The sequence below is a fragment of the Schistocerca cancellata genome, chromosome 12 (genome assembly GCF_023864275.1).
Source record: "Schistocerca cancellata isolate TAMUIC-IGC-003103 chromosome 12, iqSchCanc2.1, whole genome shotgun sequence".
Lineage (NCBI taxonomy): Eukaryota > Metazoa > Arthropoda > Insecta > Orthoptera > Acrididae > Schistocerca > Schistocerca cancellata.
The window spans coordinates 122305110-122330926 of record NC_064637.1 but is presented as its reverse complement, the minus strand read 5'-3'; the positions used below and the strand labels follow the sequence as shown (position 1 = coordinate 122330926).

The 25817-nt window shown below is 46.6% G+C and overlaps 1 protein-coding gene across 1 annotated transcript in view; it reads left to right on the top strand.

The window, feature by feature from the left end:
- The window catches only part of LOC126109508 (protein lifeguard 3-like), a 135586-nt gene that overhangs the window by 90018 nt on the left and 19751 nt on the right, over positions 1–25817 (top strand). The window contains exon 6 of the mRNA XM_049914530.1: positions 4407–4559. Coding sequence (XP_049770487.1) covers positions 4407–4559 — 153 coding nt within the window. The remainder of the gene's footprint in view (positions 1–4406; positions 4560–25817) is intronic.

The following is a 25817-nucleotide window of genomic DNA, read 5'->3' as shown; positions in this document are numbered from 1 at the left end:
TTACCGTTTCAAATATACCGGTCATTTTTGAAACACCCTGTACCTGCGTATGAGGCCTTAATTTCTCTTTTGTTCGTGGCCCTAAAGCATAATGTATGCTAGCGGCAATAGTATCATTCTGCAGTCAGCTTGCAATACCGGTTCTCTAAATTTTGTCAATAGTGTTCTTCGGAAAGAACGGCGCCTTCCCTCCAGGGATTCCCACTTTAGTTCCCGAAGCATTTCCATACCAGTTACATGTCGTGCGAATTTACCGGTTACAAATCTAGCAGCCCGCCTGTGAATTGCTTCGATGTCTTCCTTCAGTCTTACCTGATACCGATCCCAAACACTCGATCAGTACTCAAGAACGAGTTGCACTAGTGTCCTATATGCGGTCTCCCTTACAGATGGAACACTCTTTCCTAAAATTGCCCCAATAAACCGAAATGGACCGTTCGCCTTCCCTACCACAGTTCCACAAACTCGCTCCATCTCGTATCGCTTTGCAATCTCAGGTATTTAAACGACTTGACTTTGTCAAGGTGGATACTGGTAACACTGTATCCGAACATTACAGGTTTTATCTTGCTGCTTATCACCATTAATTTACGAGCGTTGCGCAGAAAGTAATGCACCGCGTTTTTTCTTTCTCCGCCGAAAATAATGCTGCGAATGCGGAACGTTACATATGTATTATTTGAAGTCTCTTGAGTGTCAAGTTTCCGTCACTTCCGACAGATAGCGTAGCTCCAAGACAGTTTCAAAATGGCGCCTGTAGGTGATGTACGTTACAAGTAACGTGCCATCATTGAATTTCTGTGGGGAATATTCACAAACGCTTGTGCAAAGTCTACGGAGTATCTGCTGTCGACAGAAGTACAGTTGGCCGCTGGGCATGGGGGGTTAGGTCATGAAAAGGTGGTTCGGCGGAGCTCCACAATTTGCAGCGGTCGGGCAGGTCATCCACGGCTGTCACACTTGACATGGTGCAGCGAGCTGATGTGGTCATTCGCGAGTTTGGGCCGTTGAATGACGCAATTTGTGGAAGACATTTTGAGGACTATGAGTAGGTGGTTCACACAGTGAAGCACTGGCTCTGCCACCAGGATAAGGACAAGGATTGATACCGACAGGGCATATACGCCATTGTTTCGCGCTGGAGGAAGGCCATAGAACGGGATGGAGACTACGTGGAAAAACAGGTTGTGTAGATAAAACACCATTCTTTCGTGTGTGTATTTCTCATTATGTTCAATAAAGAATTGTTGAAGAAAAATAATGTGGTGCCTTACTTTCTGGGTAATTTTTCCCCATTTAGGGCTAGTTGACTTTTTTTTAATCTTTATTTCCAAATCTTAATAATTTTACAATTTTAATCCACTACCTTATATGATTAGTGGGTCCAGATGATGATACAATGGTTACAATTGCAGATAAATCTTTAGTTATATTTAAGTAACTAGTTAGTAAGTGAGCTATAGGATAATTGCAATGGGCAAAGTTAGCTGATTTTGATTGTATGTGAATTACTTAATTAACCTATCTATTAACTAGTTACTAATGCCTACAGCGTTACATATGTGTCAGCCAAAAGTATAAACCTACTTATAGAGCCTTGCTCATTGAGCTAAACCCAATGAGCGTGCCCCTGACACTGGGCAGGCCAAGATGTTAGTCGCTGCAGGTTCCTAGAAATAGTACCTAAATCTAAGTCCTACAACTAATCCTATCCTAAAGTCAAATTCGGTGCATTGTCCATGATCGGTAATGTTGCACCCCACTCCCCCTAAGTCCCGGACGGGGCGGGTTTCCAGACTGTAGAAGTCGGCCTTGTCCGTGCTCAGGCGGTATGGGCATAGAGTACCAGACTCTATAGATGTTTAAATATTTCTCGTATTCTTGCTCATTCAAGTCTCTCAGGTATTCCTTTAAAACTTTTTGCGATACCACGTTTGCCAATTTGTCGATGGTCTGAAAGGTGTCGTATTGTCTAAGTAAGCTGTATGTGTCATGGTGTGGCAGTTGGTCACGTAACATTGAAGCTACATCATTGAAAAGGGGGCACTCGTAAACGACATGGTCAGGAGTACCCTCCGGAACACCACACGCAGGTGTAGCCTTTTTCCCGAATCGACATAAATAGGTCGGGTAGGTTCCATGACCAGTGAGAAAGTGGAATAGTCCCCGGGCTGGTTCGAAGTATGTCATTCCCATCCATTCCCTAATATCCGGAAGAAGATCAAAAGTTCTACGTCCGGTTTCTTCGGCTTCCCAGGATTCTTGCCATAACTGGTCTCCTCTTAATCTGATCTCAACCCTGTTCCCAGCCCTGCTGCCTAAAATCTCTTCTGTTTTCTCTATGTTCCCCTTCTTGGCCCAGTACCAAGCGGCCTGTTCCCGAATTTTGACGTCCAGGGGGCAGAGCCCCATTATGACAAACAGGGCTCCTCCCGGCGTAGTCCTGTAGGCCCCCACTGATCTCACTATCATGTTCCTCTGGACTCTTCTCACTGTCATGGCAGGCACCACCCTCGTGAGTCTGTGTGCCCAGACTCCCGAGCTGTAACCCACTATTGATGCAAGTATACTATTGTGGTATAATTTGATGAGATGTGGTGGGAGATGAAATCTTTTGTGTCCAATGGAACACTTGAAGGGCTCTTTGAGTTATGGTGTCAATGTGCTTTCCGAAGGACCACCTTTCATCAATGATGATTCCGAGATATCGAGTCCCTCGTCGCCGGAGAACTGGTGAGCCCTCAGTACTGACTGTTGGGTTACGAATTAACTGTCCTTTCAGAAGAAGGTAGGTGGACTTGCCTGGTGAGATCTTCATCTTTGTATTTCGGCACCAAAGTTGTAGCATTTCTATTGCACTTTCTATCTCGGGCTCTATATCTTCCCGGCTACGGCCGCCGACCATTAGAAGGAGGTCATCTGCGTAGGCTATCATCTCTAGCACTACACCACTTTGCTGTAATTTGTCTAGTAATGGCTCCATGTGGATGTCCCAGAACAGGGGATCTAGGACGGAGCCCTGTGGACATCCTTTAGTAATAGTGTTTCTCACTCTTGTGCTAGGGGATGATAGCCAGACCTCCTGATCCTCGCAATACCTCCTCAGACACCCATATAGCGGCCCTGGACACTCCTTCTCCTCTAGTCGCCATTTATCACACTAAACAGAAATTTTGCCAAGTCGCCTTGTGTCTGCCTAGAGTCACTACACTTCATCATCAGCAGACAACCACAGATCGCTGCCCACTCTGTCCGACAAATAATTTATGTACGTAGAAAACAACAGTGGTCCTAACCACCGCCCTGACGGTTTCCAGTACTGACAAGGGAACATCCTCATCGCACCCCCCTCAGATTTAGTTATAAGTTGGCACAGTGGATAGGCCTTGAAAAACTGAACACAGATATATCGAGAAAACAGGAAGAAGTTGTGTGGAAGTATGAAAAAAATAAGCAAAATATACAAACTGAGTAGTCCATGCGCAAGATAGGCAACAACAAGCAGCATGTGAGCTCAGGAGCGCCGTGGTCCCGTGGTTAGCGTGAGCAGCTGCGGAACGAGAGGTCCTTGGTTCAAGTCTTCCCTCGACCGAAAATCTTAACTTTTTATTTTCAGTTTATGTGAAAAACTCTTATGTTTTCATCACTTTTTTTGGAGTGATTATTACATCCACAAGAAAACCTAAATCGGGCGAGGTAGAAGAAACTTTTCACCCATTCGCCAAGTGTACTAGTTAGGTGGGTCGACAACATAGTCCTGTCATGTGACGCACATGCTGTCACCAGTGTCGTATACAAAATATCAGACGTGTTTTCCTGTGGAGTAATCGGTTGACCTATGACCTTGCGATCAAATGTTTTCAGTTCCCATTGGAGAGGCACGTCCTTTCGTTAACTAATCACACGGTTTTGAGGTGCGGTCGCAAAACACAGGCACTAAACTTATTACAGTGAACAGAGACGACAATGAACGAACGGACAGATCATAATTTTGCGAAACTAAGGAAAGCAAAATTTTCAGTGGAGGCCAGATTTGAACCAAGGACCTCTCGTTCTGCAGCTGCTCACACTAACCACGGGACGACGGCGCTCCTCGCCTCACATTGCCCTTAATATTGCCTATCTTACGCATGGACGACCCAGTTTGTATATTTTGCTTATTTTTTCATAGTTCCACACAACTTCTTCCTGTTTTCTCGATCGATCTGTGTTCAGTTTTTCAAGGCCTATCCACTGTGCCAACTTATAACTAAATCTGAGGGGGGTGCGATGGGGATGTTCCCTTGTGAGGAAAAAATCGGCGGTGTTACAACTCGAATGCGCCTCGTACTTGAATTTATGTTTGTCCAGGTGCTTTTGTTTTAGAAATACGGTTGAGCAGCTGCAGACCGGCCAGTGTCCGACAGGTGGACATCACGGGCTGCGGAGCGCTGCTGTGCGTGCTCGGCATCGGCGTGCTCATCTTCGGCGTGGTGCTGGTGCTGGTGTTCCTCATCTGGGGCCCGAGCAGCCTGCTGCTCGCCGTCTACGCCGGCCTCGTGGGCGTCGTCTTCTCCCTGGTCAGTGCTCTGCCCTGTCTGCAGGGCTATTATAACCCTCGCGTGTGCAGACGATCGGCACCGACGCACAGACTCGCTAGGACAAATGCCGTATACACTGAGGTCACAAAAGTCACGGCATAGCGGTATGCACGTATACGGACGGCCGCAGTATCACATTCACAAAGTAATAAAGGCAGAACTGTCATTTCTACTCACGTGATTCACGTGAAATGGTTTCTGATATGATTGTGAGCAGGATACAGGGGATGCTGCAGTGGAAGGCTGAGCAACAAATTGAGGATACAATATAAAATTTAATTTATTACGCAAGAAAATTCGTGCGAGGTACTGTTAACAACATATTGACATATAACTTGTTCAATTTAAATGTACATCAGCTGATTTAACATGAATCATCAACAAGTTATCTAAAATCAAACAATCTGCAAATATGAGACTTAAACCTTTCCCAAAATTTTAATGCTAGTAAAATGTTATTACGAAACACAGAAAATTACCAAACTGGTCACTGTATTTAAGCCTTACATAACCTAATGGTCACAATGGCTTACAGGAAATAACATCACAGACGTATGGCAATATCTGCCCACTACAGCACTGTCAAGGCAAGCACATTCAGTTCAGACAAGTTGACAAGGCAGTGCCTCCATTTGAATTTTTCCACAGAAATCCATCAACAGTCGTAGGCCAGCCGGGGTTTCGGAAAGGATTGATAACTGTCATTTCTACTCACGTGATTCACGTGAAATGGTTTCTGATATGATTGTGAGCAGGATACAGGGGATGCTGCAGTGGAAGGCTGAGCAACAAATTGAGGATAGAATATAAAATTTAATTTATTACGCAAGAAAATTCGTGCGAGATACTGTTAACAACATATTGACATATAACTTGTTCAATTTAAATGTACATCAGCTGATTTAACATGAATCATCAACAAGTTATCTAAAATCAAACAATCTGCAAATATGAGATTTAAACCTTTCCCAAAATTTTAATGCTAGTAAAATGTTATTACGAAACACAGAAAATTACCAAACTGGTCACTGTATTTAAGCCTTACATAACCTAATGGTCACAATGGCTTACAGGAAATAACATCACAGACGTATGGCAACATCTGCCCACTACAGCACTGTCAAGGCAAGCACATTCAGATCAGACAAGTTGACAAGGCAGTGCCTCCATTTGAATTTTTCCACAGAAATCCATCAACAGTCGTAGGCCAGGCGGGGTTTCGGAAAGGATTGATAACAAGTTACCGCAATGTTGGCGGTTGGCACTAAACCCCTGGCGTGCGATAGATGTGTGGGCCAGAAACCCCGTTGCAACAGGAGCCGTTAACAACAGTACCCACAGAACTCTTTCTAAAACCACACCGTGAAATGACGTCAAAGGGGTTTCCAAAACAGTTTAACACTCAACAGTGGTAGTAAGAGAAAAGGACAAAAAAAACACATACAGCTCTTACAATTAGCCTCGAATTATTCCTTGCTGTGGTTAAGACTGAATTAATTTTAATGCAACAGGTAAACAGTGGTGTCACAGTAGACTTAAACTTTACTTGATGAGCGTGACAATTAGGGCGTCCCTTAACTGACATAAGTTCAGTAACAAACTGAAATAAAATTTAAAGACACTCAAGTAAGGGTATTGTGAAACACTTCATCGACAATTGAAGCAAACACGCCCACATAGGCACTCCAAGGAGGAGGAGGAGGAGATTAGTGTTCAACGTCCAGTCGACAACGAGGTCATTAGAGACGGAGCGCAAGCTCGGGTTAGGGAAGGATGGGGAAGGAAATCGGCCATGCGCTTTCAAAGGAACCATCCCGGCATTTGCCTGAAGCGATTTAGGGAAATCACGGAAAACCTAAATCAGGATGGCCGGAGACGGGATTGAACCGTCGTCGTCCCGAATGCGAGTCCAGTGTGCTAACCACTGCGCCACCTCGCTCGGTAGAGGCACTCCAGTTCATACGTAAATCAACAAGGGCACAAGTCAGTATTTCGACACGTGACGTGGGAACACTCTCTGCTCCCCAGCGCAAGCCAGAATACGACAGAAAGAAGTCTCGCTGTAACTCCACCAGATGAAGATGCACCAAACTAACAGCTTACCTTTAACGATATTAACCAAATGCCGTTAATAAGGTGATGGCCAGATTAACAGCAGCCCGTAGCCACAGCGTGAGGGAGGTTGAACTCACAAACAGAACGAACGACAGCGAGTCACTGCAGCACCTCCAGTTCGGCTGCTCGGCCGGCGCCAATGCAACTGCCACACTCACACCACCTGTCGACGCGACTTCCGTGATCTTCCGGCGTCTCTCCCCTCAGGCCCGCTCATCTCTCTCTCTCTCTCTCTCTCTCTCGCTCTCTCTCTCTCTCTCTGCCCGAGACTCCCTTTCGGCTTCCCCACGGAATCCCAGAGGGCGCACCAACCCGCGCACCGCAAAGCGAATCGAAAGAGATCGAACACACTACACCGGAACAATCAAATTGCAGGAGCACACGGCACAGTTTCCGACGGGATTATGGCTGCACGACGGGAATTAACACACTTTGAACGTGTAATGGTAGTTGTAGCTACACGCATGGGATATTCCAACTAGGAAATCGTTAGGGAATTCAATATTCCAAAACACACATATTCAAGAGTGTGCCGAAAAAACCAAATTTCAGGCATTACCTCTCACAACGGACAACACAGTGACTGACAGCTTCCACTCAACAACCGAGAGCAGCGGCGTTTGCGCAAAGTTGTCAGTGCTAATAGAGAAGCAACACTGCGTAAAATAACCGCAGAAATCAATTCGGGTCGTACGACGCACATGGCTACGGTAGCAGTGCCTTTGCTAACAGCACGTCTTCGCCTGCAGCGCTTCTCCTGGGCTCGTGAGCATATCGCTTGGACCCTAGACGACTGCAAATCCGTGGTCTGGTCAGCTGAGTCCCGGTCTCAGTTGGTAAGAGCTGATGATAGGGTTCGAGTGTGGCGCAGACCCCAGAAGTCATGGACCCAAGTTGTCAACAAGGCACTGAGCGAGCTGGTCGTGGCTTCATAATGCTCTGGGTTCTGTTTACATGGTATGGACTGGGCCCTCTGGTCCAACTGGACCGATCTTTGACTGAGAATGGTTATGATCGGCCGCTTGGACACTATTTACAGCCATTTATGGACCTTGATAAACTGAAAGAACCAGAGGCTGTAGAGAGTTTCAGACAGAGCATTACGGGATGATTGACCAGAACGGCGGAAAGAAATACAGTAGAACAAGAATGGGTAGCTTCGAAAGATGAAATAGTGAAGTCAGCAGAGGATCAAGTAGGTAAAAAGACGAGGGCTAGTAGAAATCCTTGGGGAACAGAAGAAATATTGAATTTTATGTGTTGGCAAATGTGCCAACACCTTGTAGATAGAGGATGCTGAAATGCACGCTAACTAACGCAGACGGGCGTGAAGTCTGGAACAGGATAAGTATGAATGCTAATAAGAAAAGAACGTAATGTCTGTTTACTTAACTTTACTTCATCCTTGTGGTACATCGCTCTTGACGATACAAATGAGACTATCTTCAGATACGGTTAATGGCGCCTTGCTAGATCGTAGCCATGGACTTAGCTGAAGGCTATTCTAACTGTCTCTCGGCAAATGAGAGAAAGGCTTTGTCAGTGTAGTCGCTAGCAAAGTCGTAGTACAACTGGGGCGAGTGCTAGTCCGTCTTTCTAGACCTGCCATGTGGTGGCGCTAGGTCTGCAAGTACTGACAGTGGCGACACGCGGGTCCGACATGTACTAATGGACCGCGGCCGATGGAGAAAAGAGAACCACTTGTATGAATATCAAGAGCGCAAATGGAAAACCACTTCTAAGCAAAGAAGGGAAGGCAGAAAGAAGGAAATAGTATATAGAGGGTCTATAAAAGAGCGACGTACTTGAGGACAATATTATGGAAATTGAAGAGGGTGTAGATGAAGAAGAAATAGGAGATATGATACTGCGTGAAGAGTTTGACAGAGCACTGAAAGACCTAAGTCGAAACAAGGCCCCGGGAGTAGATAACATTCCATTAGAACTACTGATACCCTTGGGAAAGCCAGCCCTGACAAAACTCTAACACCTGGTGAGCAAGATGTATGAGACAAGCGAAATACTCTCAGACTTCAAGAAAAATATAATAATTCCAATCCCAAAGAAAGCAGGTGTTGACAGATGTGAAAATTACCGAACTATCGGTTTAATAAGCCACGGCTACAAAATACAAATGCCAATTCTTTACTGACGAATGGAAAAACTAGTAGAAGCCGACCTCGGGGAAGTTCAGTTGGGATTCCGTAGAAATGTTGCAACACGTGAGACAATACTGACCCTTCGACGTATCTTAGAAGAAAGATTAAGGAAAGGCAAACCTACGTTTCTAGCATTTGTAGACATAGAGAAATATTTTGACAATTTTGATTGGAATACTCTCTTTCAAATTCTGAACGTGGCAGGGGTAAAATACAGGGAGTGAAAGGCTATTTACAATTTGTACAGAAACCAGATGGCAGTTATCAGAGTCGAGGGACATGAAAGGGAAGGAGTGGTTGGGAAGGGAGTGAGAGGTTTGTAGCCTCTCACCGATGTTATTCAATCTGTATATTGAGCAAGCAATAAAGGAAACAAAAACAAAATTCGGAGTAGGTATTAAAATCCATGGAGAAGAAATAAAAACTTTGAGGTTCGCCGATGACATTGTTATTCTGTCAGAGACAGCAAAGGACTTAGAAGAGCAGTTGAACGGAATGGATGGTGTCTTGAAGGGAGGATATAAGATGAACATCAACAAAAGCATAACGAGGATAATGGAATGTAGTCGAATCGGGTGGTGCTGAGGGAATTACATTAGGAAACGAGACTCTTAAAGAAGTAGACGATTTTTGCTATTTGGGGAGCAAAATAACTGATGATGGTCGAAGTAGAGAGGATATAAAATGTAGACTGGCAACGGCAAGGAAAGCATTTCTGAAGAAGAGAAATTTGTTAACATCGAGTATAGATTTAAGTGTCAGGAAGTCGTTTCTGAAAGTATTTGTATGGAGTGTAGCCATGTATGGAAGTGAAACGTGGACGATAAATAGTTTAGACAAGAAGAGAATAGAAGCTTTCGAAATGTGGTGCTACAGAACAATGCTGGAGATTAGATGGGTAGATCACGTAACTAATGAGGAGGTACTAAACAGAATTGGGGAGAAGAGGAGTTTGTGGCACAACTTGACTAGAAGAAGGGATCGGTTGGTAGGACATGTTCTGAGGCATCAAGGGATCACCAATTTAGTATTGGAGGGCAGCGTGGTGGGTAAAAATCGTAGGGGGAGACCAAGAGATGAATACACTGAATAGATTCAGTAGGTACTGGGAGATGAAGAAGCTTGCACAGGATAGAGTAGCATGGAGAGCTGCATCTAACGAGTCTCTGGACTGAAGATCACAACAACAACATGGACTTCTCAAACAACAACGAAATTTTTATTGATGGCATGCGCCATGTCGCTGGGCCACAGTTCTTTGCGATTGGTTGGAAGAACATTGTGGACAATTCGAGCGAATGATTGGCCACCCAGATCGCCCGACGTGAATCCCATCGAACATTTATGCGACATAATCGAGAGTCAGTTCGTGAACAACATCCTGCACCTGCAACACTGTCGCAAATATGGACTGCTGTAGAGGCTCAGCATTTCTGCAGGGGGCTTCCAACGCCATATCCTGCTGCTGCACAACGCCGGGCAGTGGGAGGTCCGACACTATGTTAGGAGGTGTCCCGTGACTTTTGTCACCTCAGTATGTTACTATAAGGCTGAAACTGTCACCGAGTTCCATTTTCAGGTTCACTACCTAACAGCTTCCCGAGGGAACAAAAAATATCACTTTCAGTATTTCACTTAATTAATAGCCGAATTTAAAAATTTAAAACGCTGTCACAGTGTACACATTAAGAGTTATAATCTTATGCTAAAGATTTAACATAATAAGACAAGTATTAAAAATAAAAACTGTGTGTGTGTGTGTGTGTGTGTGTGTGTGTGTGTGTGTGTGTGTGTGTGTGAGCGTGTGTGTGTATGTGTGTGTGTGTGTGTGTGTCGTGCGGGAGGGCAACTGACGGCGGACAAATACCCCTGACGTTATTTATCGAATATTTGAGAATGGGAGCACTTCGCGACTCCCAGCAGACGTTACACATACACTCCTGGAAATTGAAATAAGAACACCGTGAATTCATTGTCCCAGGAAGGGGAAACTTTATTGACACATTCCTGGGGTCAGATACATCACATGATCACACTGACAGAACCACAGGCACATAGACACAGGCACCAGAGCATGCACAATGTCGGCACTAGTACAGTGTATATCCACCTTTCGCAGCAATGCAGGCTACTATTCTCCCATGGAGACGATCGTAGAGATGCTGGATGTAGTCCTGTGGAACGGCTTGCCATGCCATTTCCACCTGGCGCCTCAGTTGGACCAGCGTTCGTGCTGGACGTGCAGACCGCGTGAGACGACGCTTCATCCAGTCTCAAACATGCTCAATGGGGGACAGATCCGGAGATCTTGCTGGCCAGGGTAGTTGACTTACACCTTCTAGAGCACGTTGGGTGGCACGGGATACATGCGGACGTGCATTGTCCTGTTGGAACAGCAAGTTCCCTTGCCGGTCTAGGAATGGTAGAACGATGGGTTCGATGACGGTTTGGATGTACCGTGCACTATTCAGTGTCCCCTCGACGATCACAAGTGGTGTACGGTCAGTGTAGGAGATCGCTCCCCACACCATGATGCCGGGTGTTGGCCCTGTGTGCCTCGGTCGTATGCAGTCCTGATTGTGGCGCTCACCTGCACGGCGCCAAACACGCATACGACCATCATTGGCACCAAGGCAGAAGCGACTCTCATCGCTGAAGACGACACGTCTCCATTCGTCCCTCCATTCACGCCTGTCGCGACACCACTGAAGGCGGGCTGCACGATGTTGGGCGTGAGCGGAAGACGGCCTTACGGTGTGCGGGACCGTAGCCCAGCTTCATGGAGACGGTTGCGAATGGTCCTCGCCGATACTCCAGGAGCAACAGTGTCCCTAATTTGCTGGGAACTGGCGGTGCGGTCCCCTACGGCACTGCGTAGGATCCTACGGTCTTGGCGTGCATCCGTGCGTCGCTGCGGTCCGGTCCCAGGTCGACGGGCACGTGCACCTTCCGCCGACCACTGGCGACAACATCGATGTACTGTGGAGACCTCACGCCCCACGTGTTGAGCAATTCGGCGGTACGTCCACCCGGCCTCCCGCATGCCCACTATACGCCCTCGCTCAAAGTCCGACAACTGCACATACGGTTCACGTCCACGCTGTCGCGGCATGCTACCAGTGTTAAAGACTGCGATGGAGCTCCGTATGCCACGGCAAACTGGCTGACACTGACGGCGGCGGTGCACAAATGCTGCGCAGCTAGCGCCATTCGACGGCCAACACCGCGGTTCCTGGTGTGTCCGCTGTGCCGTGCGTGTGATCATTGCTTGTACAGCCCTCTCGCAGTGTCCGGAGCAAGTATGGTGGGTCTGACACACCGGTGTCAATGTGTTCTTTTTTCCATTTCCAGGAGTGTAATTTCCAGCACTTCCGAAACTTTTCTTTGCTTATACCAGCAAGAAAATAATAAAAGGAAAAATGTCTATCGCTTACTGCATTTTCGCCCTTGAGTTCAGGCAAGGCGTTTTAATTCATTACTTCTTTTCTAATAACTCTGTTCGTAAGACAAGTTTGCAGACAGAATTCACCTATACCACCGACGGTAGCTCCAAAATTACTTCATCGTACGACCTATAGGTCAGGAGCCGTGAGTCATAAAGATTGAGATGCGTGGAAAACTTGTTTTTCTTAAAATGGAGCATGGTCTGTCCAAAATTAACATAAATACTCTCTTTGAAGTAGTAGGTGATAACAGCACCTGAGGAGGACAAGATGTAGTTTTTTCTGTCAAGTAGCTGTTTTTCTCCTAAGAGACATACACCGTCCAGTCACATTACTGTGACCACCTGTCAAAACCTTGCAGTGTGGACGTGCAGGAAGAGATTGAATGAGATTCTGGAAGGTACCGACAGGGGTGTGGGACCGTGGCGACTCCAGTTCTGCGGCCAGCAGCGCTAGGTTTCTCGGTTGGGGATCCGTGGTGCGAACAGCCCCACTGATGCAGTCCCATAGATTCGCGATTGGCTTAAATCCTGGGAGTTTGATGGTCAAGAAAGCACGGTAAACTCTGTCCTGGAGCTATTCGAACGACGCACGTACATTTCGAGCTGCGTGACACGTTTGATTATCCTGCTGGTAGGTGCCACACCGTGCCGAGGAAAAAAAAATGCATGTATGGATATACATGGTCCTCAAGGATAGATCCATACTTCTGTTGATCCATTGTGCCCTCCAGAATGACGAGATCACCCACGGAATGCCACGAAAACATTTCATAGATCATAACTCTCGCTTCTCCATCCTGGACCCTTCTAACGTTTGTTGCAGGGCCGTACAGGGGATAGGCAAAATAATGTCACTAGTAGTACTAATTCGATGGTTGTGTTTAGACTGTCAACAACGCACGTAATGCGTGTGCCGCGCTGGTCTGTGCGTGTTCAGTACGGCCTAGGCGTCAGTGCAGGTTGTTTACGAGTAGTGCACACTTCGTATTTGCATTCAGAGGCCGAGGTCGACGTGCAGTGAAAGACCTAACAGAGTTCCAAAGAGGGCAGATTGTGGGGGCCCGATTAGTTGGAGCGTCAGTAACCAAGACAGCCAACTCACTGAATGTTTACATCTACATTTACATTTATACTCCGCAAGCCACCCAACGGTGTGTGGCGGAGGGCACTTTACGTGCCACTGTCATTATCTCCCTTTCCTGTTCCAGTCGCGTATGGTTCGCGGGAAGAACGACTGTCTGAAAGCCTCTGTGCGCGCTCTAATCTCTCTAATTTTACATTCGTGATCTCCTCGGGAGGTATAAGTAGGGGGAAGCAATATATTCGATACCTCATCCAGAAATGCACCCTCTCGAAACCTGGCGAGCAAGCTACACCGCGATGCAGAGCGCCTCTCTTGCAGAGTCTGCCACTTGAGTTTGTTAAACATCTCCGTAACGCTATCACGGTTACCAAATAACCCTGTGACGAAACGCGCCGCTCTTCTTTGGATCTTCTCTATCTCCTCCGTCAACCCGATCTGGTACGGATCCCACACTGATGAGCAATACTCAAGTATAGGTCGAACGAGTGTTTTGTAAGCCACCTCCTTTGTTGATGGACTACATTTTCTAAGGACTCTCCCAATGAATCTCAATCTGGTACCCGCCTTACCAACAATTAATTTTATATGATCATTCCACTTCAAATCGTTCCGCACGCATACTCCCAGATATTTTACAGAAGTAACTGCTACCAGTGTTTGTTCTGCTATCATATAATTATACAATAAAGGATCCTTCTTTCTATGTATTCGCAATACATTACATTTGTCTATGTTAATGGTCAGTTGCCACTCCCTGCACCAAGTGCCTATCCGCTGCAGATCTTGCTGCATTTCGCTACAATTTTCTAATGCTGCAACTTCTCTGTATACTACAGCATCATCCGCGAAAAGCCGCATGGAACTTCCGACACTATCTACTAGAGAGCACCTGTTTCAGTAGTCATTACAGCCTACTCAAAACATGGAAAGACATCATCGTGTAAGCGTAATAGTGAGCGCAAATCGAAACTAAATGACAGAGATCGTCACACGTTAATACGAATTGTGTCAAAACAACACAAAACTACGGCGGCTAATGTGACTGCAGAGCTCAATAGCCATCTTCGAGACCCTGTATCTATCGACCATGTCCACCGAGAACGCCATAAAGCGAATATTCGTGGACGACCTGCTATACCGAAACCATTAGTGACGACAACCAACGCAATGGAGCGTAAAACGTGGTGTCTGGAGCATAAATCCTGGACGAATGATCAACGGAAATACGTCATACGATCCGAGGCGTCAACGTGTTCGTTACTTCCTACATCGGGGCGGGTTTACGTCTGGAGAACGTCAAAAGAAGCCTACAATCCTGATTGCTCGATTCCAACGGTTAAGCATGGAGGTGGAAGTGTGATGGTGTGGGTACTCTGCCGGCCCTCAAAGGCCCTGTCACAGCCAACGACTATGCCAACATTTTATGTGATCAGGTTCACCACATGATTCAGATGTTGTTTCCCAATAATGATGCCGTATTTCAGAACGATAACGCTCCCATTCACGCGACCAGGACAGTACAATCGTGGTATGAGGACCATGCATCTCAACTACAGCGTCTTCCCTGGGCAGCGTAGTTCTCGCATTTGAACATTATCGACCCCTTGTGAGCGGTATCGGACCGCAGACTCCGGAGCAGATTTTCGCCTCCGTCGTCACTACACGAGGTAGAAGAGGTTCTGGTCCAGTAGCGACATGACATTCCACTGGACACTATACAGGGTTATTACAAATGATTGAAGCGATTTCAAAGCTCTACAATAACTTTATTATTTGAGATATTTTCAAAATGCTTTGCACACACATACAAAAACTCAAAAAGTTTTTTTAGGCATTCACAAATGTTCGATATGTGCCCCTTTAGTGATTCGGCAGACATCAAGCCGATAATCAAGTTCCTCCCACACTCGGCGCAGCATGTCCCCATCAATGAGTTCGAAAGCATCGTCGATGCGAGCTCGCAGTTCTGGCACGTTTCTTGGTAGAGGAGGTTTAAACACTGAATCTTTCACATAACCCCACAGAAAGAAATCGCATGGGGTTAAGTCGGGAGAGCGAGGAGGCCATGACACGAATTGCTGATCATGATCTCCACCACGACCGATCCATCGGTTTTCCAATCTCCTGTTTAAGAAATGCCGAACATCATGATGGAAGTGCGGTGGAGCACCATCCTGTTGAAAGATGAAGTCGGCGCTGTCGGTCTACAGTTGTGGCATGAGCCAATTTTCCGCGGGCTACGCGTGAAACTTGCCCGCACGCGTTCAACCGTTTCTTCGCTCACTGCAGGCCGACCCGTTGATTTCCCCTTACAGAGGCATCCAGGAGCTTTAAACTGCGCATACCATCGCCGAATGGAGTTAGCAGTTGGTGATCTTTGTTGAACTTCGTCATGAAGTGTCGTTGCACTGTTATGACTGACTGATGTGAGTGCATTTGAAGCACGACATATGCTTTCTCGGCTCCTGTCGCCGTTTTGTTTCACTGAGCTCTCGAGCGCTCTGACGGCAGAAACCTGAAGTGCGGCTTCAGCCGAACAAATCTTTATGAGTTTTTCTACGTATCTGTAGTGTGTCGTGACCATATGTCAATGAATGGAGCTACAGTGAATTTATGAAATCGCTTCAATCATTTGTAATAGCCCTGTACAATCATTATACACCAGTATTCCAAAAAGAATCGCAGCTGTGTTACGGGCAAATGGGGACCCAACCCCCTTATTAATAAACCATTCACAAGTAAGTGCAGGTGTTCACATTATTTTGCCTATCCCCTGTACATGCCAACGGTCATCTGTACGATCGGGCTTAAAACGTGATTCATCTAAGAAGGCCCGCTGTTGCCACTAGTGGCAGTCCAGCTGCGGTATTGGCACGCAGATTCGAGCGTTCATCATTGATGAGCAGCAGTGAGCACGGGTGCGGGAACCTGCCGCCTGCTGGGGAGGCACATATGTAGCAATGTTCACCGAATGCTCGTTGAGAAGACACTGTTGGTAACCGCCTGGTTCATCTCGGCGGCCAGTTGCTCAACCGTTGCACGTCTGTTCGCCCGTAGACGTCACCTCAGCCGCTGCTCACCCCTGTCAGCCCCGGCAATTTTGGATAGCGGAACTTTGCCATAGACAATATACACTACCGGCCATTAAAATTGCTACACCACGAAGATGACGTGCTACAGATGCGAAATTTTACCGACAGGAAGAAGATGCTGTGATACACAAATGATTAGGTTTTCAGAGCATTCACACAAGGTTTGCGCCGGTGGCGACACCTACAATATGCTGACATGAGAAAAGTTTCCAACCGATTTCTCATACACAAACAGCAGTTGACCGGCGTTGCCTGGTGAAACGTTGCTGTGATGCGTCGTGTAAGGAGGAGAAATGCGTACCATCACGTTTCCGACTTTGATAAAGGTCGGATTGTATCCTATCGCGATTTCGGTTTATCGTATCGCGATCTTCCTGCTCGTGTTGGTCGAGATCCAGTAACTGTTGGCAGAATATGAAATCGGTGGGTTCAGGAGGGTACTACCGAACGCCGTGCTGGATCCCAACGGCCTCGTATCACTAGCAGTCGAGATGACAGGTATCTTATCCGCATGGCTGTGACGGATCGTGCAGCCACGTCTCGATCCCTGAGTCAACAGATGGGGACGTTTGCACGAACAGTTCGACGACGTTTGCAGCAGCATGGACTATCAGCTCGGAGACCATGGCTGCGGTTACCATTTAGGCTGCATCACAAACAGGAGCGCCAGCGATGGTGTACTCAGCGACGAACCTGCGTGCACGAATGGCAAAACGTCATTTTTTCGGATGAATCCAGGTTCTGTTTACAACATCATGATGGTCGCATCCGTGTTTGGCGACATCGCGCTTAGCGCACATTGGAAGCGTGTATTCGTCATCGCCATACTGGCGTATCACCCGGCGTGATGGTAGGGGTGTCATTGGTTACACGTCTCGGTCACCTTTGTTCGCATTGACGGCACTTTGAACAGTGGACGTTACATTTCAGATGCGTTACGACCCGTGGCTCTACCCTTCATTCGATCCCTGCAAAATCCTACATTTCAGCAGGATAATGCACGACCGCATGTTGCATGTCCTGTACGGGCCTTTCTGGATACAAAAAATGTTCGACTGTTGCCCTGGCCAGCACATTCTCCAGATCTCTCACCAATTGAAAACGTCTGATCAATGGTGGCCGAGCAACTGGCTCGTCACAATACGCCAGTCACTACTCTCGATGAACTGTGGTATCATGTTGAAGCTGCATGGGCAGCTGTACCTGTACACGCCATCCAAGCTCTGTTTGACTCAATGCCCAGGCGTATCAAGGCCGTTATTACGGCCAGAGGTGGTTGTTCTGGGTACTGATTTCTCAGGATCTATTCACCCAAACTGCGTGAAAATGTAATCACATGTCAGTTCTAGTATAATATATATGTCCAATGAATATCCGTTTATCATCTGCATTTCTTCTTGGTGTAGCAATTTTAATGGCCAATAGTGTACTTTGATCAGCGGCTCGCAAACAATTCGCAAACATAGCCTTTTCGGAAGCGCTTCCTCACTTGATCCGAAAGCCAGTGATTAAGTCGTTTTGTACGACTTATAAATAATCCCGTTTTCACATTACGAAAACGACTTCACTGTTTCCCGTATCCCCCAAAGCGCGTTTTATACCGTCCGCTGCTAGTGCTGCCACCTATCATCTGTTAGAGGTGATTGTAGGTTGACGTCGAACATAAGCAGTGGTGACTGGACCGTGTGTATAAAATAATCTGGAAATAATTACTATAATTATCAGTAAGAGTAGATCAGCACTAGTCATAATAACTACATAAGTAGCCGGTAGTGGTAGCTTCTGCCTCTTAGTTTATAAGATGACTAATTCCACATGTTTATGGCTGTAACGCATCTCAGTTACGCAGGAGAAGATATTATGCCTGCATTCACCATGTAATTCGACGTAGCCTCTACTTTCAATGTTTGTCTACCCAGAATAGTTCTCGTTCAGAAAGACCCTCCATGGTGTACAATCAGCGTAAAGAAATACCTAACTAAACAGATACTACTGCATATAGATGTAGAGCAAAGCATTGGGATATGCTGACGCCGGCCGCTGTGGCCGAGCGGTTCTAGACGCTTCAGTCTGGAACCGCGCGACCGCTGCGGTCGCAGGTTCGAATCCTGCCTCGGGCATGGATGTGTGTGATGTCCTTAGGTTAGTTAGGTTTAAGTAGTTCTTAGTTCTAGGGAACTGATGACAGATGTTAAGTCCCATAGCGCTCAGAGTTTTTTGAACCATTTGATATGCTGAATTAAATGCGTTTCACTACGAAGAGAGTAACGCGAGAAGACTTACATGGCTACCGTGACAGGATATTGTCGTTAGTCCTTCACAAAACCCCCCCCAAAAAAAAAACGTGCCCTAATGTGAAGGCTATTAATGGCACCAAAGTAACTCACTGAAGAGACATCAAAGAAAGTGAGAGTCGTAAAACAAAAGTCGAAATGCTTAACTCTGATTTTAACTGTTCGTTTGCCGAGGGTAACCAAGAAATGTCGCCCAGTTTAATTCTCGTAGCACCTAGAAATGATTAAAAAAGGTATAAATGTCAGTGGCGTTGAGAAACAGCTGAAATCGTTAAAACTGAACAAAGCTCCACGGCGTCATGGAATCCCTATCAGAGTTTACATTGAATTTGTGGCTGTGTTCTCTCTCTTTTAACTATAAGCTGTCGTAGAAGCTTCGAATAAAAACCGTGTCCAGTAACTGGAAGAAAACACAGGCCACACCTGTCCATGAGAAGGGTAGCAAAAGTGGTCCACAAAACTACTGTCGAATATCCTTGACATCAATTTGTTGCAGAATCTTAAAACATATTCTCAAATCAAACATAATGCAGTATCTCGAACAGAATGACCTCCTCCATAACAGCGAGCTTGGATTCCGAAAATATCGATCACGCGAAACCCTACTCGCACTTTCCTCACATTACACAATGAAAGCTTTGGATCAATGCAGCCAGGTACATGCATTATTTCTCGATTTCCGAAAATCGTGTGTGACTAATCATCGTACCTACGCTTATTATCAAAAGTACGGTTGTATGAGGTAGCAAGCGAAATTTCTGACTGCGTTGAGGACTTTTTTGTAGGCAGGAAACAGAATGTTACCTTGGATGGCGAGATATCGACAGATGTAGAAGTAACTTCCGGTCTGTCCCAGGGAAGTGTGTTCGGCATTTTGCTGTTCATATTGTATATTAATGGCCTTATGGACAAGTCGACACAAGGCCCCGGGAGAAGACAACATTCCATTAGAACTACTGAGAGCCTTGGGAGAGCCAGTCCTGACAAAACTCTACCATCTGATGAGCAAGATGTACGAGACAGACGAAATACCCTCAGACTTCAAGAAGAATATAATTATTCCAATCCCCAAAAAACGGGTGTTGACAGATGTGAAAATTACAGAACTATCAGTTTAATAATTCACGGCTGCAAAATAATAACACGAATTCCTTATAGACAAATGGAAAAACTGGTAGAAGCTGACCTCGGGGAAGATCAATTTGGATTCCGTTGAAATGTTGGAATACGTGAGGCAATACTGACCCTACCACGTATCGTAGAAGATAAATTAAGGAAAGGCTCTTCAAATGCTTCAAATGGCTCTGAGCACTGTGGGACTTAACATCTGATGTCATCAGTCCCCTAGAACTAAGAAATACTTAAACTTAACTAACCTAATGACATCACACATCACACATCTGAGGTCATCAGTCCCCTAGAACTAAGAAATACTTAAACTTAACTAACCTAATGACATCACACAGATTGATGCCCGAGGCAGGATTCGAACCTGCTACCGCAGCGGTCGCGCGGTTCCAGACTGAAGCGCCTAGAACCGCTCGGCCACAGAGACTGGGTCTAAGGAAAGGCAAACCTACGTTTTTAGCATTTGTAGACTTAGACAAAGCTTTTGACAATGTTGACTGGAATACTCTCTTCCACATTCTGAAGGTGGCAGGGGTCAATTACAGGGAGCGAAAGGCTGTTTACAATTTGTGCAGACACCAGATGGCAGTTATAAGAGTCGAGGGACATGAAAGGGAAACAGTGGTTGAGTAAGGAGTGAGACAGGGCTCTAGCTGATCCCCGATGTTATTCAGTCTGTATAGTGAGCAACCAGTAAAGGAAACAAAAGAAAACTTCGGAGTAGGGATTAAAATCCATGGAGAAGAAATAAAAACTTTGAGATCGCCGATGACATTGTATTTCTGTCAGAGACAGCAAAGGTCCTGGAAGAGCAGCTGAACGGAATGGACAGTGTCTTGAAAGGAGGATATAAGATGAACATCAACAAAAGCAAAACGAGGATAATGCAATGTAGTCGAATTAAGTCGGGTGATGCTGAGGGAATTAGATTACGAAATGAGACACTTAAAGTAGTAAAGGAGTTTTGCTATTTGGGGAGCAAAATAACTGATGATGGCCGAAGTAGAGAGGATATAAACTGTAGACTGGCAATGGCAAGGAAAGCGTTTCTGAAGAAGAGAAATTTGTAAACATCGAGTATAGATTTTAGTGTCAGAAAGTCATTTCTGAGAGTATTTTTATGGAGTGTATCCATGTATGGAAGTGAAACATGGACGATAAATAGTTTAGACAAGAAGAGAATAGAAGCTTTCGAAATGTGGTGCTATGGAAGAATGCCGAAGACTAGATGAGTAGATCACGTAACTAATGAGGAGATACTGAATAGAATTCGGGAAAGAGGAATTTGTGGTTCAACTTGACCTGAAGAAGGGATGGGTTGGTAGGACATGTTCTGAGGCATCAAGGTATCACCAGTTTAGTAATGGAGGGCAGCGTGGAGGGTAAAAACTATAGAGGGAGACCAGGTGATGAATACACTAAGGAGATTCAGAAGGATGTAGGTTGCAGCGGGTACTGGGAGATGAAGATACTTGTACAGGATAGAGTAGCATAGAGAGTTGCATCAAACCATTCTCTGGACTGAAGACCACCACCACCACCACAACAACAACAACATGGACAATATTAGTAGTAACCTCAGACTTTCTGCAGATTATGCGGTAATCTATAATGAAGTACTACGTGAGAGAATGTGCTCCAAAATTTGGCAACATCCTATAAATGTGTAGAAACGTAAAACTGTGCATTTCATCAGACGAAAATCGTAGCCTCCTATGACTATAATATCAATGAGTCACAATTGGAATCGGTCATGGAAATCATACTAATACCTGTGAATAACACTTTCGAGGGACATGAAATGGAATCATCATGTAGGCTCAGCTCTGGGTAAAGCAGGCGACAGACTGCAGTTGACTAGTAGAATCAAAACACTCGTTTGAGCCATTCTAGAATATTGTCCAAATGTGTGGAACCCGTACCAAATACGACTATGTGGATGCTGTGTGTAGGCCTTGTGCCTACTTCGCCAGCAACCAAAAATACATCAGCAGAAAGCGGTTACATAATTCACAGGCGCCAGCCTTCCTGGAGACAGACGGAACTCGGCCACGATCAGCGCGGCCACCAGGTTCCGATAGAGGCTGCTGGTCCCACGGGGCTATTGTCCTCCGCCGACCATGTGACAAAGTAGTGCCCACTATATGCTGGCGCCCGGGCCGTACTTCTGCTGGCGTTCGAGGCGCGATGTGCAGAACATTCAGAGTGGTTTTTCTGGGAAAGGCGCTGGATGCAGTCGCATTCCATCAGTCATGAACTCATTTTGTGGCCACCGCAACGATAACGCCGATTTCCGACTCACTGATCACCTAATAGACTTGCAGGAATTCTGGTCTTTGGTTCATCAATGCTACACTGGATTTGACTGTGCGTCCTCATACTAGAACTCTGATACTGAACTGTCGTTCTGGGACTGTAACATGCGCTGCTTCGAAGTTCGCAATCATCACAATATTCTTTGAACTGTCCCATCGGGACTTGAACTTCTGCTAGAGCAATGCATTCCCTATTTAATAGTTAGCGACATTTTCCAACAGCACACTGACAGAGAAAAATCGCGCCACAAAGAAATACACTCCTGGAAATTGAAATAAGAACACCGTGAATTCATTGCCCCAGTATCAGCACTCTCAAGGTTATCCAAAGCAAACTGACTCTAAATTGATAAGTCAATTTCATGATTCGAGCTGTTGTGCTGCCGTTCACGAGCAATGCTCTCGGGGTTGTTTTTCAGTATGATAACGCTGTCCCACACACCGCTGTCATAACCTACTATACTCTACAAATACACTCCTGGAAATGGAAAAAAGAACACATTGACACCGGTGTGTCAGACCCACCATACTTGCTCCGGACACTGCGAGAGGGCTGTACAAGCAATGATCACACGCACGGCACAGCGGACACACCAGGAACCGCGGTGTTGGCCGTCGAATGGCGCTAGCTGCGCAGCATTTGTGCACCGCCGCCGTCAGTGTCAGCCAGTTTGCCGTGGCATACGGAGCTTCATCGCAGTCTTTAACACTGGTAGCATGCCGCAACAGCGTGGACGTGAACCGTATGTGCAGTTGACGGACTTTGAGCGAGGGCGTATAGTGGGCATGCGGGAGGCCGGGTGGACGTACCGCCGAATTGCTCAACACGTGGGGCGTGAGGTCTCCACAGTACATCGATGTTGTCGCCAGTGGTCGGCGGAAGGTGCACGTGCCCGTCGACCTGGGACCGGACCGCAGCGACGCACGGATGCACGCCAAGACCGTAGGATCCTACGCAGTGCCGTAGGGGACCGCACCGCCACTTCCCAGCAAATTAGGGACACTGTTGCTCCTGGGGTATCGGCGAGGACCATTCGCAACCGTCTCCATGAAGCTGGGCTACGGTCCCGCACACCGTTAGGCCGTCTTCCGCTCACGCCCCAACATCGTGCAGCCCGCCTCCAGTGGTGTCGCGACAGGCGTGAATGGAGGGACGAATGGAGACGTGTCGTCTTCAGCGATGAGAGTCGCTTCTGCCTTGGTGCCAATGATGGTCGTATGCGTGTTTGGCGCCGTGCAGGTGAGCGCCACAATCAGGACTGCATACGACCGAGGCACACAGGGCCAACACCCGGCATCATGGTGTGGGGAGCGATCTCCTACACTGGCCGTACACTACTGGTGATCGTCGAAGGGACACTGAATAGTGCACGGTACATCCAAACCGTCATCGAACCCATCGTTCTACCATTCCTAGACCGGCAAGGGAACTTGCTGTTCCAACAGGACAATGCACATCCGCATGTATCCCGTGCCACCCAACGTGCTCTAGAAGGTGTAAGTCAACTACCCTGGCCAGCAAGATCTCCGGATCTGTCCCCCATTGAGCATGTTTGGGACTGCGGTCTGCACGTCCAGCACGAACGCTGGTCCAACTGAGGCGCCAGGTGGAAATGGCATGGCAAGCCGTTCCACAGGACTACATCCAGCATCTCTACGATCGTCTCCATGGGAGAATAGCAGCCTGCATTGCTGCGAAAGGGGGATATACACTGTACTAGTGCCGACATTGTGCAAGCTCTGTTGCCTGTGTCTATGTGCCTGTGGTTCTGTCAGTGTGATCATGTGATGTATCTGACCCCAGGAATGTGTCAATAAAGTTTCCCCTTCCTGGGACAATGAATTCACGGTGTTCTTATTTCAATTTCCAGGAGTGTATTAACATGTTTCCTCGGTCTGGAAAAGAATCAGATCTGTCCCCAGTCGAGCACATGAGGGACATCATTGGACGTCATCCTCAGACAGCATTAACCGTCCCCTTATTAAACGACCAAGCGCAACAGGCAGGGAACTCCATCCCTTTAAATGACATAGGCATGCTTATTCATATACAGGTACATGTAAATAGGCTGAAATACGGCTCTGCGGTCGGCAACGCCTATGTAAGACAACAAGTATCTGGCGCAGTCGGTTACTGCTGCTACAATGTCAGGTTATCAATGTTCAAGTGAGTTTCAACGCGGTGTTATAGCTAGCGCACGAGCGATAGGACACAGAACATTCGAGGTGACGATGAATTGGGGATTTTTCCGTACGATCATTTCACGAATGTACCGTGAATATCAGGAATCTGGTAAAATATCAAATCTCCGACATCGCTGCGGCCGGAAAAAGATCCTGCAAGAACGGGTAACGGCGACTGAAGAGAATCGTTCAACGTGACAGAAGTGCAACCCTTCCGCAAATTGCTGCCGATTTCAATGCTGGGCCATCGACAAGTATCAGTGTGCGAACCATACAACGAAACATAATCGATATGGGCTTTCGGAACCGAAGGTCCACTCGTGTACCCTCCCTGACTGCACGACATAAAGATTTACGCCTCGCCTGGGCCCGTCAACACTGACATTGGACTGTTGACAAATGGAAACATGTTGCCTGGTCGGACGAGTCTCGTTTCGAATTGTATCGAGCGGGTGGACGTGTACGAGTATGGAGACTACCTTATTTATCCATAGACCCTGTGTGTCACCAGAGGACTGTTCAAGCTGGTGGAGGCTCTGTAATGGTGTGGGGCGTGTGCAGTTGGAGTGAAACAGGACCCCTAATACGTCTAGATACGACTCTGACAGGTGACACGTACTTAAGCATCCTGTCTGATCACCTGTATCCATTCATGTCCATCGTGCACTCCGAAGGACTTGGGCAATTCCAGCAGAACAATGTGACACCCCGCACGTCTAGAATTGGTACAGAATGCCTCCAGGAACGCTCTTCTGGGTTTAGACACTTCCGCTAACCACCAAACTCCCCAGACATGAACATTATTGAGCGTATCTGGGATGCTTTGCAACGTGCTGTTCAGAAGGGATCTCCACCCCCTCGTACTCTTACGGATTTATGGACAGCTCTGGAGGATTCATGGTGTCAGTTTTCTCAAGCACTGCTTCCGACATTAGTTGAGTCCATGTCACGTCTTATTGCGGCACTTCTGTGTGCTCGCGGGGGCCTTACACGATATTAGGCGGGTGTACCAGTTTCTTTGGCTCTTCAGTGTATACCTTTTTCTTAATTTTTTTTAAATTTGTTGAACTACCCTCTAAAATTTTACGGGTATTTGAATAATTATATTTGTGTCACAACATTGCTGTCAAGCGTTAATATTGTTGTGACTTCTGAAATTTTCCCGGCGTATTTCTTCTTCTAATAATTTCCGGGTATGCAGCCGGATCCCGTCGGCCGAAATATCGTGGCAGAATGTCGACGGGATCCGGCTGCATACCCGGAAATTATTAGAAGTTAATATTGTTTATTGTTTCTCTATCCTTATAAACCAATAACCCCTTTCCTTTCATGAATCGAACTACCACGTATAAAACAGCTTCAAACATCTGATTACTTTACTAACGAGTTAGTAGCAGTAGTAGTTTATTTATCCAGAGATA